General features: G+C 37.4%; 1 protein-coding gene and 1 pseudogene across 2 annotated transcripts; one reads left to right on the top strand and one right to left on the bottom strand.

Moving 5' to 3' along the window:
* The first annotated feature begins 456 nt into the window (after nucleotides 1-456).
* LOC308565162 (olfactory receptor 52B4-like) lies at nucleotides 457-1,397 on the top strand (annotated as a pseudogene). The gene has a single exon. The product of its transcript is annotated as an olfactory receptor 52B4-like (transcript).
* A 10,606-nt stretch (nucleotides 1,398-12,003) lies between these two features.
* Nucleotides 12,004-12,972, bottom strand: LOC308565016 (olfactory receptor 52B4-like; the record flags this gene model as incomplete). Its single annotated transcript, XM_081153766.1, has 1 exon — nucleotides 12,004-12,972. One exon carries the CDS (start codon nucleotides 12,970-12,972, stop codon nucleotides 12,004-12,006), a length of 969 nt encoding a protein of 322 aa, XP_081009892.1.
* Between the last annotated feature and the right edge of the window lie 2,216 nt (nucleotides 12,973-15,188).

Below are 15,188 nucleotides of genomic sequence, written 5' to 3'. Positions count from 1 at the left end.
ATCATTTTTAAACACACTTGGCATTCCATGGCAAATATTTCTCTTTAAATTCCCAAAGGACCTAGTTCCATTCTCTACTTGGTAGTCCCAACAGCTACTGGCATCCTGAACTATCTTCAAAGGTAAACTCAAAAATAACTCCTTAAAACCAGCACAATGTGTTCCTATATTAGTTTAATTTTGTACCACAAAGATGTTAATCATTAATTTAACTTAATCATTAACTTTCTGCACTTGTATGAGGGTCTATCTTGTTTAAGAGATTAAGACTTCATTCAGAAACTCATATCTTATTTATCTGATTTATCTATATGCATTATAACTCCTGATATCCTCAAGAAAAGGATCATGTAAGTACCAAAAGCACCTAGTAATATCAAAGAAAATATATATATAATCTAAATTTTCCTCTATCTCTGTGAATAGGTGATGAGGACTTAAAAGATTTCCACAAATATGACCACCTTAAACAACACTGGTGTTAGCCACACAGTCTTCCGCTTGCTGGGCATCCCTGGCCTTGAGGACCAACACATGTGGATTTCCATCCCCTTCTTTATCTCCTACATCATTGCCCTATTTGGGAACAGCCTGCTCATCTTCATTATCCTCACCAAACGCAGCCTCCATGAACCCATGTCCCTCTTCCTCTGCATGCTGGCTGGAACAGACATTGTTCTCTCCGAATGCACAGTACCTCAGTCTTTGGCCATCTTCTGGTTCCATGCTGGGGAGATCTCCCTGGACCGCTGCATTGCTCAGGTATTCTTCCTCACTTCCACTTTCATGTCTGAGTCAGGGATCTTGCTGGTGATGGCATTTGACCGCTACATTGCCATATGCTACCCACTCAGATACACCACTATCCTTACACATGCACTGATTGGGAAAATTGGTGTGACTATCTTTCTGAGAAGTTATGGCACAGTTTTTCCTATAATATTTCTTCTGAAAAGACTGACTTTCTGCAAAAGTAATATCCTCCCAAACACTGCTTGTAAGCACATTGTCTTGGCCAAAATTTCCTGTAATGACATACGAGTAAACATCTGGTATGGGTTTTTTGTCCTAATGTCAACCTTGGTCTTAGATGTTGTGCTAGTTTTTGTTTCATATATGCTTATTCTCCATGCTGTCTTCCACATCCCATCCCGAGATGCTCGCCACAAAGCTCTCAACACGTGCGGCTCCCACGTCTGTGTCATCATCCTCTTTTATGGACCTGGGATCTTCTCAGTTCTCACTCAGCGCTTTGGACGCCACATCCCACTCCATGTTCATGTTCTGCTGGCCAATGTCTACATTCTCATTCCACCTATGTTAAATCCCATCATTTATGGCCTTAAAACCAAGCAGATTAGAGACCAGGTGGTTTGTTGTTTCCAAACCAGAAATGACTTTAATCATTGAAACTAACCTTGTACTTTTCTCAGTAATTCTCACCATGCTTGAAGTTACATTAGTTGTCAGGGTGTGGAGGATGCACTAGAAACACTAGTCAAATACACAACTCTGTGTCTTCTTGTCTTAGAGCAATTGTATCAGTAATGTGTTGTTGGATGTTTCTTGCAAAGCCTTGAGTAAGTCATTAGATATCAGTTTCTTTGGGGTCTTAGTTAGCGTTTTCATTCATTCAATTCAGAACTAGATCAGTTCACCTCTACTCCTAGCCTGGAGGTTAGAATGCAGTGAAGTGGAGACTGGCCTTCCCTGGAAAATTAGTGAACTATGCTGGGGTAGTCTATGCTTTGAATGGCTGCACTTGTTTTATTCCTCTCATTAGGACATTTTTTTCAGCCATTCACCCCTATGTTATATCTATCTTCATATTATTGCTTTTTGGTAAATTATTTTGAAATATATATATACCTTATATATTTAATTCACATTAGTATAATTTTAGCATAATGATGAGTGTTCATGTAATTATTTTTTCTTTTCTCTTTTAAAACACAAAACATAGCAACAGTTTATTAATGCTTATGTTCATAAAATTTTTATTTATGTTGTCAATTTTTAAAAGAAAATATTCAACATGAGACCAAATAAAGTACACACACATAAGAGTATACTAAGCAAGTATTAAATAGAAAATACACTAATATATAAAATGTTATCTAAAGAATATACTAGGTTAAATCAATTATGGCACATTTATAATTTACAATATAAAGGAACAGTGAGGGGTAATAATATGAATTTATATGTTTGTTGATGGAAATATATTCACATACATTTGTAAGTAAGACAAGTGTGTTCCAGATCAGTCAGTTAAATATCATCCAATTTTTAAATAATATGTTTATCTAAACATCACATCAATCTATGTAAAATCATATGAATGGTGACTATATTTGAATTATAAGGTACAGGTGATTTTTATAATAATTTCAGTGTGAATTTTCTAATGTTTATACAGTGAACATAACTCAAAGAAGAATAAGTTAAAAGGTTGTGTTTTTTTTAATTTTAAAAAAAATATTGATCATTGATCAATATTTCCTTTAACATAGGAATGCAAGAATTAATTATCTCAGGTTTTGCTAGTGTGAAAACATTTTTATTTTGTCTTCATTTTTAAAAGGATAGTTTCATGGGTATAGAATTTTAAATTGTTAGGGGTTTTTCAGCACATTAATATTTTTCATCAAGTAATTTTTGGTTCTATCTTTTGTATTAAGAAGTGACTTGAAAGTTTTAATTTTGCTCATATGAATGTAATGTACCCTTTATATCAGGGGGTTGTCTTTTTTTAGAATGTTTATAATGTATTCATTGTGGTTGGTTTGCAAACATCTTCTTGGAGTTTTTCTGACATTTTTGAATTTGTGAGTTTATACTTTTCATCAATTTTGGAATGGTTTTTGTGATTATCTTCTTGAATATTATTTTTGCCCCACTTTCTCTCTTCTCTCTGGTTGGTACTACAATTATTCTTATATATATTTTGAATGTGTCTATCATTTGTCTTATGCTCATTTTTGGCCATTCTTTTTTTCTTCCTTTCACTACAGTTTCTGTTGTTTGAATTAATCTATTACCCAGTTTACTAATCCTGTCTTCTGTTTTTTAAAATTCATTGTGCAAACCCATCCATTAAATGCTTATTTTTAGGTAATAATAATTTCAGTTGTATACTAACATTTGAATGCTTTCAAGATCCTAATTCCCTAGTATTCCACCAAACATTCAAGTACCTTGAATATATTTGGCTTATTTTTAACAAAATTCTATAAATCTTGCCTGAGTCTTCTATTGGTCTTCTCTTTCTGTTTTAACTTTTTAAGTTAAATATAAAATCTTTTAATTTCAATAATCTCTCCTATATGAAAAAATAAAATAGACCATGGTCAAAGACTCATGAATTATTCTGTTTATAACAATTTTATTCATACTGGCAACCATTTGAGAGAATCCACTTATGGACTATTTTAAAAGACATTTACATTTTGAAATATATTGTTCACATAAAAATATATCATTGCAGAGATTTCAAGATGGCTATGGTGTAGGTGTTAAGCTACACTCACCGCCTCCCAGCACCAAGCCAGATTTACAGCTAAATTATAGAGCAATCAACATGAATGAATGAATAAATGAATGACAGTTGAAGAGGAGCATTATATCCAATAATTTATAGAAGAAGGTACATAGAGACTGGTGAGAAGGGTAGACACATGAAGAAGTTTGGCTGCTGAGCCCATGACTGAGGAGCCAGAGGGATATTTCCCCTGCAAAAGTAGCCCCTGAGGAGTTTAGTGACTCAACTCCAGAACTGACCTCCAACCCAGAGCACCAGAGCTGGGAAGGAGAGGCTGTATAGCATCTGGCAGTGAATATTGGTGGGGACTCTGTCCATGGGAAGAGGAGGGAGTCTTCCAGAATATCGGGTGCTGGCCTAAAGAGTAATCACACAGGAGCTTGCTCTCAGGAACTCAACCATGGCTCTAAAAAGCAAAGGTGACCCAGGGCATAAGAGAATCATAAAGAGAAGATCTGTGTGTTGTAACCCCAAAGAGAGATCTGAAGAATCGACTACTGAGATCATAACCCTGAGTCAATATCCCATATTGCTCTCAAGTGCCATCTTCCCAGAGTCAGGCACTTCATGTGAACTAATGAATTGAAGCAGTAATCAGAAAACTCCCAGCAAACAAAAGTCTGGTACCAGATGGATTTACAAATGAGTTTTATCAAACATTCAGAGAAGAATTAACACCTATTCTCCTCAAAGTATTTCAGAAAATTCAAGAGAAGGGAAAACTCCCAAGCTCTTTTTATGAGACCAGCCACATCCTAATCCAAAAACCAGAAAAAGACACTACAAAGAAAGAAAATTATGGCCAATATCTCTGATGAACATAAATGCTAAAATACTCAGCAAAAAATACTAGCAAACATGATCCAGCAATACATTAAAAAAATCATACACCACAACCAAGTGAGATTTATTCTGGGGATGCAAGGCTGATATAACATCCCCAAATCAATAAATGTGATACATCACATAAACAGAATGAAGGACAAAAATCATATGATCATATCAATAGATGCAGAAAAAGCATTCAACAAAATCCAGCAGCTGTTTTTGATGAAAACTCTCAGCAAAGTGGGAATAGAGGAAACATACCTCAACATAATAAAGGCCATATATGACAAGCCTACAACCAACATCATATTCAATGGTAAAAACAAAAACCATTTCCCTTAAAAACAAGAACAAGACAGGGTTGTCCACTTTCACCACTCTTATTCCACATAGTACTGGAAGTCCTTGCCACAACCATCAGACAGGAAGAAAACATAAAAAGTATCTAACTTGGAAAGGAGGAAGTAAAACTGTCATTATTTGCAGATGACATGATATTGTACATAGAAAACCCTAAAGACGCAACCAAAGTACTACTAGATTTGATAAATGAATTCGGCAAGGTAGCTGGGTACAAAATTAACACCTGAAAATTGACAGCATTTTTATATACCAACAATGAACTCTCAGAAAGAGAAACTAAAAAAAAAAATACCATTTACCACTGCAACTAAAAAAATAAGATGCCTAGGAATAAACTTAACCAAGCATGTAAAAGACCTGTATTCGGAAAACTACAGAACACTGAAAAAAGAAACACAGTGGTACTTCAGTTTTCAAATGTCTCTGCTGATGAACATTTCAGTTTATGAACGCCATAAACCCAGAATTAAATGCTTCGGTTTTTTAACACACCTCGGAAATCGAACATGCCACACAGCTTCCGCTGAGTGCAAGATCCTGAGGCTTAGCTGTCAGCTGTTGATCCATTGGTTTTCAAACTTTTCAGAACTCCAACAGTCTTCTGGAATGGATTACATTTGAAAACTGAGGTACCACTGTAGAGGAAGATATAAACAAGTGGATGGATATATCATGTTCATGGATTGGAAGAAGTAATATCTTTAAAATGTCCATGCTACACAAAGCAATCTATAGATTCAATGCAATTCCTATTTAAATGCCAACAGTATATTCCACAGAGCTAGAACAAATATTCCAAAAATTTATATGGAATCAGAATGACCCTAAATAGCTGCAGCAATCTTGAGAAAGAAGAACAGAGTAGGAGGGATCACTTTACTAGATATCAAACTATATTACAAAGCCAGTGTAATCAAAACAGCCTGGTATTGGTACAACAACAGACACATAGATCAATGGAACAGAACAGAGTCCCCAGAAATAGACCCACGCCATTATGTTCAGTTAATATTTGACAAAGGAGGCAAGAGTATCCAATGGAGTAAAGACAGTCTCTTCAATAAGTGGTGCTGGGAAAATTGGACAGATACATGCAAAAAAGTGAAACTAGACCACCAACTTTCACCATACACAAAAATAAACTCAAAATGGATAAAAGACTTAAATGTAAGTCACGAAACCATAAAAATCCTGGAAGAAAACATAAGCAGTAAAGTCACAGACATCCCACGTAGTGGAATTTTCACTGATACATCTCCTAGGGCAAAAGAAACAAAAGAAAAAATAAACATATGGGACTACATCAAACTAAAAGCTTCTGCACAGCAAAAGAAAACAGTCTCAAAATACAAAGGAACCCCACGGTCTGGAAAAACATATTTGCCAAGGATGTATCTGATAAGGGGCTAATTTCCAAAGTGTACAAAGAACTCATATTACTCAGCAAGAGGAAGACAAACAACCCAATTAAGAAATGGGCAAAGGACTTGAATAGACACTTCTCCAAAGAGGACATACAGATGGCCAAGAGACACATGAGAAAATGCTCAAAGTCACTAACCACCCGAGAGATGCAAATTAAAACCACAATGAGGTATCACTTCACACCTGTTAGAATGGCTACCATCAACAAACGACATGTGCTGGCGAGGGTGTGGAGAAAGGGGAACCTTAGTACACCGCTGGTGGGAATGCAGACTGGTGCAGCCACTATGGAAAACAGTATGGAGGTTCCTCAAAAAATTAAAAATGGAGCTGCTTTTTGACCCAGTGATTCCACTCCTAGGAATGTATCCTAAGAATCCTGAAACATTAATTAGAAAGAATATATGTACCCCGATGTTCATAGCAGCACAGTTTACAATAGCTAAGATCTGGAAACAGCCCAAGTGCCCATCAGTAGATGCGTGGATAAAAAAAGCTGTGGGACATTTACACCATGGAATACTACGCAGCTATAAAGAAGAAGAATCTCGTACCCTTTGGGACAGTATGGATGGACCTGGAGAAAATTATGCTAAGTGAAATAAGCCAGGCAGAGAAAGACAAACATCACATGATCTCACTTATACGTGGAATCTAAAGAGCTTAATAGCTGATGAACAGAATAGATTCAATGACATGGAAGCATAGATGAGACTGACGAATGTCAGAGGGATGGAGGAGGGTGGGTGGGTGGAGGGGGAGAGAGTAACCAAAGAATTTATATGCATATGTGCACAACCCAAGGACACGGACAATGGTGGGGAGAGGGACTGGGGAGGGGGATAGGATGGAGTGGAACGGGTCTTTGGGGAGAAAAAGGGACATCTGTAATATTTGAAACAAAAATAAAATTTAAAAATTAAAAAAAAAAATGGAACTGCCTTTTGACCCAGTGATCCCACTTCTAGAAATATATCCTAAGAATCTTAAACACTAATCAGAAAGAATATATGCACCCCTAGGTTCATAGCAGTGCAATTTACAATAGATAAGATCTGGAAACAGCCCAAGTGCCCATCAGTAGATGAATGGATAAAAAAAACTGTGGGACATTCACACCATGGAATACTATGCAGCTACAAAGAAAAAGGATCTCGTACCCTTTGGGACAGTATGGATGGACCTGGAGAATATTATGCTAAGCGAAATAAGTCAGGCAGAGAAAGACAAATATCACATGATCTCACTTATATGTGGAATCTAAAGAACATAATAAACTGATGAACAAAATAGATTCAGTGACATAGAAGCATGGAACAGACTGACAAATCTCAGAGGGAGGTGGGGGTGGGTGGGGAGAGATTAACCAAAGAATTTATATGCATATATGCATAACCCATGGACACAGACAATAGTGTGATCAAAGCCTGGGGTGGGGAGTGGGTGCTGGGTGGAAGGGATCAATGGGGCAAAAAGGGGACAGCTGTAATCTTTTCAACTATTAAAAAAAAGTATAAAAAAATAAAATAAAAAGTATTTAAGTGTAATCTAAAATACAAACTTACATTGTAAATAAAAATATTTTTTAAAGAACTAAAATATGAAATAAATCTATAAATAAAATAAAGAAAAAAATCCGTCTAGCACTGGCCAGTGTGGCTCACTTGTTTGAGTGTTGTCCCATACACCAAGAGGTCACTGGCTCAGTTCCCTGTAGGATTGCAGCCTTCATCCCTGGTGGGGGGCGTTGAGAGTATTCGGGAGGCAGCTGATCAACATTTCTCTCTTCCTTGCCCTTCCTCTCTCTCTAAAATCAATAAAAACATATTTTAAAAAAATAAAAATCTAATCAGATCCTCAGACCATTTTTCAATTAGATTGTTTGGATGTTTTGCTCTTGAATTGCATGAGTTCGTGATATATTTTGGATATTAACCCCTTATCAGGTATATGTTTAGCAAATATTTTCTCTAATTCCATAGGTTTCTTATTTATTTTGCCCACTGTTTTTTTCCCAATTCAAAGCATCTGAGTTTGATGTAGTTTCCACTTATTGATTTTGCTTTTGTTGCTTGTGCTTTTGGTGTCATATCCAAAATATCATTGGCAGACCCAATGCCAAGGAGCTTTTTTCTTATGTTTTCTTGGGGGCTCTGGAGGGACTTCCCCTAGCAGATGCTGTCACCTGGATACATGGCTCATTTGGAATAAGGAAGCAACTTTAGACTTCTATGATTGGTTTTGTTTAGGGTAAGTTGCTCCATTTCTGGGGTAAGTCAAGTCTTCGTGTACAGCCAGGAATTCTTCTTCTCTATCTGAGCTTTTAATCCTATGGAAAGGAAACATTCTGGGTTTTCTCTCCCTCAGGACAAAGCCATCTACATTTTGAATTTAGTTAGGGTCCTCCATCTGAGAGGCTGTGTTAAGTGTGTTTGTTGTGTCTGTATTTCTGTCTGTATTTTGGAAACTTGAGCCTATAACTAAGAGAATGGGAAATTCTAGTTCAGTTCTTCACTATAGCCCATTAGGGTGCACCCTTCAGAACTGGGCTGCCTTTAGCAAGTGATTCAAAAGAAATGTGAGGTCATGGTACAGCAGGAGGAACTTAAGAAGCCAATGGTATTGGAATCTAACAAAAATAGGAAAAGAGAAGATGGTCTGTTATTAAATCAAACTCTCCCACTGCACTATTATTAGGGGCAGAGGTGTTGATCATGCTTTGTTGACCATGATTGTTCAGCTATAGTTATAAGAAATATTAATCATGTTCTGTTAACTGTGATTGTTCTGTTCTAATTAGAAAAAGCACCTTCTAACCTGGCTGGGAGTTGTATGCCCCAGGACATTGGAATTACCCTTGGAATGTGGTCCATTCTCTTTTTCTGAGAACTGCTTATCATGCAAAGATTAACAACCTTGTTCCCGAAACCATGGAATCCCAGAGGGGACCGCCCTTTGCAACCCCCAGCCCGCCTTGCCTACTTCCCCATCCCTGTAATTTCTACTTTCCCATGTGATCTTTGTCCTTCTACCCAATATAAGCAACAAGTTTATAGGGGGCAGTAGAGCAGATTTTATGCGGACAAATCCTGCTGCTCTCCCAATTTGCCAGTGATGTTGCAATAAATCCTCATATACAAGTCAACCCTGCCTCTGCTTAATTGACTCAAGCAGTGACAGGCAGCCCGGACCCATAGTGGTCTGGTTTCACTACCACCATCTCCTATGAGGGGATGGACTCCTGGCAGCCAGCCCAGGGCACTGTAACCCTCAGTGGAGTGCTGGGAGCCTACTTCTCCAGCTGCAGTGCTCCAGGCTTTCTTGGCACCATTTATTTACTTTAGAGAGAAGAAATAGGCCCTGGTTACCTGAGGTTTAGTTAGGAGAGTACTCCATTTATTGTTCTGTTTTTGTGTTATTTGTGTGTCTATCTTGTTTTGTACTTCGTTTATTGGCTTGGAAGTAAGAAATAAAATGACATGTGACGCTTCTTCCCCTCCCCCATCCTTTTTGTCTCCAGATTAGTGGCAGTCACCATCTGGTACTCAGGCTCCCTGCTGGCACCAGCTTCCTCTAGGAAAATCTGCCCGTTTATATCCAGGTGTTCTGAAGCCATTCCTTTTACTTTCTGAGGTTTCCAACTTTATTGTGCACACTCTCTTTCCATTTTCTGTTGTTTGGGTTTGTTGACAAATCCACCTTACAGGGCACCCTTGAAGAGAGGATCTCAGGACTCTCAGGGAAAATCCAGTGCTTTCTTTAATTGATTATAAATTAATTTTAAAGTGGCTTTAAAGGAATTCTTTCAGCATGCAAATCTTTGGTCATCTGAGCAAAATCTTAATTTAGTTCATCTGCCAAAAATATAATTTAGATTCAATTTTTCCTCTGAGTTTTGTGTGCATGGGACATAAAACTAGCACTTTAAAATAAAAGCTATCAGATCTCTATGTTTATCTGTATGTTTATGTATGTATGTTCTAGATATAACATACTTCTACCACTGAATGGTATTGCTAATTTTTAATATTAAATTGGTTTAAACTATGGGTGAAAAGTTATACTAAACATACTAAACCTGGAAAGCTCAGGGCAGGCCTTCGTAGTGGCCTTGCAAACTCAGAGACCTAAAATAACTACAAAGGATGGTCTGAAATTAAAACTTTTTAAACATAAGCAGTTTATGGTTGGTAGTCACACCCTAAGGCAGTATTTTTCCCTAACAAAGGTTAATTTTCACTTTAACTAAGCCTGTCAGTTGTCTTTTACATTTGAGATAACATACCTGATAAACACAGGCCTTTGCAACAAATTTTGCAACAGAGACAGCATGAATTTATTTGACTACTAAACCTAATTTCCCCTTTATTTCTGGCCCTCAATGCACCAAGGCAGAGACTAAGAATCCTCTCATTGTTATTGATATCTTGTTAACTGTTGACTGTAAACTATCCTGTACCCACCTATGTAAAACATGAATGCGGCTATCATTTTATTTTTTACCAATCCCAGAGGTTTCCCCTCTTTGCTTTCTCCCACCTTCCTAATCTATCACCAATGGATTCCATGTAACCCACTTGCATCTTCTCCTTTGATTGTAATCTATAAAGCAAGGTGCAAAACTGGCCTTCTCTGGAGCATTATCTTAATCCATTGAGATTCTGCTTCCCTGCAATTGTCACCAGTTTGGCTCAAATAAACTCACAAAAATTCTTCACAGGTTTGAATGTTTCTTACATTAACAAAACAAACAAATGTTTATATGATAATTCTCAAAAATATAAAAAAACTAACCCAAATGCTCTTCAGAATCGCATGAGCTGAGAAAATATTTGCTATTAAAGCTAGTTTTGAGTTTGGTTTGGTTCAACAGGCATATCTTTAGAATCACCAGCATTAAATAATACTTTTATTCTACTTAAGTTTATTAGTCAAATAAATTCATGTTATCTTTATTGCAAAATTTTTCAACAAAAATATAACTTGGAATGATAAAATTTTCATAAGTAATTTAAACATAATTTTAGGAGCAAGTAAAATAAATGTAAATGGGATTTAAAAGCATTTGTTTGTTTTTTAGGTTAACTCTTTTGCAATAATTATATTGTACATGTACTTAAATGGTTTTCTAAATCTTGGTAAATTGAAATTATTGAATATCTGGATATTTCCAAATAACAAAAAATACTAAAGCATTAATTGCAAGATAAGTCTAATTTTGCCAACTTTTGGCTTCTTGTTAAGAGAAACTGAAAGAAATTTGGATCTGTTAGTAAATGTCCTGTACTTTTTATTTAAAAAAACACGTGTTTCTGAAAAAAAAGTAGATAATTGCCAACAAAAGCCTATGGTTCTAGATGTTATGAAATAGATTCATAAATTAGCCAATCTAAAGAATGCTAATTGCTTGCTTTTAATTGCCAGTAGAAATTAAGGATTTAAAGATTAAGAATCCTAATTAATATGGAAAAAATAATATGTCCTCAGTAAAAGAAGATATTAGGTATGGAAATTCATTTTTAAAAGAATTTAAGTGGTTTGTCCTTAAAATAAGGTTGGTTGTTTTTTAACTAGTAAGAAAAAAACAACTAAGATGCCTAGGAAAGTTGTAGAGAGTTGCTCAGGCAAACATGCCACCACTCTCTTTCTCTCTCTCTTTCTTTCTCTTGCATTGACAGTTGAAATTCATATCCTGTAACATTCTTAGTGAATTTGCCCCAGAAACACAATTTCTTAGCTATTTCCAGGTGTTTCAGTTTACCACTAATGTTTCCACCCACCACCTCCATAGATAGGCCACACCAAGAATAGCTACAAATGCTGAAAACTCTTATTCTCTTCCAAAGTTACTCCTGCTTTGGGAAAAGCATATGAACCGCGTGCTCTCGGATTTGCTTGGTCTTGACCCCATATATGATGGGATTCAACATAGGTGGAACCAGAATGCAGACGTTAGCCAGCAAGATGTGGACGTGAGGAGGAACGTGGCGTCCAAACCGCTGAGTAAGAGTAGTGAAGATGGCAGGCCCATAAAAGAGGATGATGATGCAGACGTGGGAGCCACATGTGCTGAGAGCTTTCTGACGGGCATCGTGGGAAGACATGTGGAAGACAGCATGGAGAATCAGCACATAGGAGACAAAGATTAACAGGGCATCTAAAACCACTGTCACTATTATTACAAAAAGTCCATACCAGATGTTCACTCGAATGTCATTACAAGCATATTTGGCCAAGCCAATGTGTTCACAAAAGGTATGCGGAATAATATTATTTTGGCAGAAAGTCAACCTTTTCAAAAGAAATATTATGGGGAAAATTGTACAATAACTTCTTAAAAATATGGTAACACCAATTTTCCCAATCAGTGCATGTGTAAGGATAGTGGTGTATCTGAGTGGGTAGCATATGGCAATGTAGCGGTCCAAGGCCATCACCAGCAAGATCCCTGACTCAGAGATGAAAGTGCAGTGGATGATGAAGAACTGAGCAATGCAGCGGTCCAGGGAGATCTCCCCAGCATGGAACCAGAAGATGGCCAAGGCCTGAGGTACCGTACATGTGGAGAGGACAATGTCTGCTCCTGCCAGCATGCAGAGGAAGAGGTACATGGGTTCGTGGAGGCTGCTCCTTGAGAGGATAATAATGATGAGCAGGCTGTTCCCAAGCACGGCAATGACATAGGAAACAAAGAAGGGGATGGAAATCCACATGTGCTGCTTCTCTAGACCAGGGATGCCCAGCAAGTGGAAGACTGTGTGGCTGACACCAGTGTGGTTTAAGGTAGCCACATGTGGGGAGGCCACCAGAGACATCACTTCTTATTCACAGACACAGAGAAAAATACAGTATTTCCTGTAATATTCTTTCTGAAGGCACCAAGAGCGTTTGGCATATTGCACACTTTCATCTTCTTTGAACATGCAAATAATAAGAAAAATAAAAGGTCAAATAGAATATAGTCTCTGCTTCAATAAATGATAGTCTGATTAAAAGGTATACATATTCCCAGCTAACCAAATAAAACATTTTATTGTATATATTTCTCCTATAAACAGAGGATCATGAAAAGACAAAGGAAATTATTCTATGTATCTGGAAAAGCTGTAACAAGTGTTTCTTGAACATGAAAAACTTGAACTTGACTTTGTGGTGGATACTTTACCTTAAGAACAAGAATGAAAAGAAAGGGAAGCAACAAAAGAAAACATGGGTATTCAAATCAAAATGTAGTGTGTCCATGAAGCAGCATTGTTCCGCTCCGGATGGCTGTGCGTAGGGGATACTGAAGAAAGCAGGTCAGAGTTCTTCAGGCAGATTTGGTTTAATTGATGGAAATTAGATTTGAAATTTCTCTGACTTCACTGCATATAATTTGTTTGCTTGTGAAGAGAGTCAAGGACACTTTAAGAGGTAGCCCTGACAGGGCCTGTGTGCCTGAAGTGAGGCCCTGCTCATGCTCACACCTTAGGGAACTAAATTTATAAATGACTGAAATTGGAAAGTAAGGCATTATTGCTGGGAGGAGATATGCATGATATTTGGAAACTTTATCTTCAGGCAGAAATTCTATCATTTAGTTTTTAGTGTTCATTCATTCATTCATTAACTCTGTCATTTAGGAAACAGAAATGTTTTACAGGCACCATATTACAAACTGGGGATACAGAAAAAAATGGAGATTTGACAGAATCCTATGAACATAGGGTTTGAGATAACACCAAATTTATAAGCAGACAAATTGAAGAGTTGAAGAAAAATGTTAATTTCCCCTAATGAAAGAGTATTTTAAAATGTTTAGTTCATATATGCATATATGCACAACCCAAGGACACGGACAATGGTGGGGAGAGGGACTGGGGAGGGGGAAGGGACGGGGTGGAACACGTCATTGGGGAGAAAAGGGGACATCTGTAATATTTTAAACAAAAATAAAATTAAAGTAAATAAAAATAAAATAAAATAAATAAAAACATATTAAAAAAATAAATAAATAAAATGTTTAGTTCAGTAGCTAAGTTATATCCCATGCTTATTAACATTATTTCTTTCACTCCAGTTACCTACTTGGTGTCCATAATTTTCCTTTCTGGGGAGGAAAATCAGCACCAATTACCATCCTCCAAGTGCTAGAAGAAGATGTTCTGCTATCAGAGTCACCTCTCAAAAGGACCCAATCAGATGGTCTAAGTTAGGGCACTGTCTCCTGTAAAGTATATGGCTGCTTTATGAAAAAGTTCTCTCCAGTGAAGGCAGCTGATCTCTAGCATGAAAAAAAAAAGTGGGATGGCACCAGAGGGATGTGAGAGCTCGTGTGTGTCCCCACAGACTTGATTGGGAAAGTAAAGGAGGAAAATGGCAAGAAAGAAGAGACCGTAGAAGACACAAATCAACAAATGAAAAGCTGAAAAGGAGGAAAGCTTATGGAAGCTGGTGATGGCGATGTGTTTGAGGAAAGGGAGCAGCAGAGGAAATTTTACTAACTGAAGCCAGAGAGAGAAGCCAGAGAGCTCAGCAGTTGAGGATTTTCCTGTTCGGTTGGTCTCCTGACCAATGTAGAGCGACTTTGGTCTGACACAAGTTTATCTACTTACCCCACTCAATGATCTTCCCCCACTATTGTCTTCTCACACCTGTCCAAGGTGTCCTGGTCCACTTCCCAGGTCTTGCTTTGGAAAGCCCAGCACAGATCCTTGTCATTCTTAGGGCTCTTCTCATATTTGCCAAGAGAGGTCTGCAGTCTAATTCAATCTTTTCTGTATTCTCATGTCCAGTCTCACTATTAGGACACTTGTCATATATTGGATTACTTCTCTCTATTTGCCAATCTTCATTAACCTCAGCTACCCATATACTCTCAACTTCCCTTCCCACACCTTACCTTCCACTTCTGCTGTAACCAAACAGAAAGATACTTCTTGTCTTTATCATTCTGTGTCCACATATATGAATAACCTGCACTAGTCCTGTTGCCTCTGGCCTGTCTTGGACATAACACCAGCTCAGTCCTTACCCTGATCCTGGAACCACC

This window comes from Miniopterus schreibersii, assembly GCF_964146895.1.
Source record: "Miniopterus schreibersii genome assembly, chromosome: 12".
Classification (NCBI taxonomy): domain Eukaryota; kingdom Metazoa; phylum Chordata; class Mammalia; order Chiroptera; family Miniopteridae; genus Miniopterus; species Miniopterus schreibersii.
Note: the sequence above shows the minus strand (reverse complement) of the source record. Positions and strands in the feature narration are given on the sequence as shown.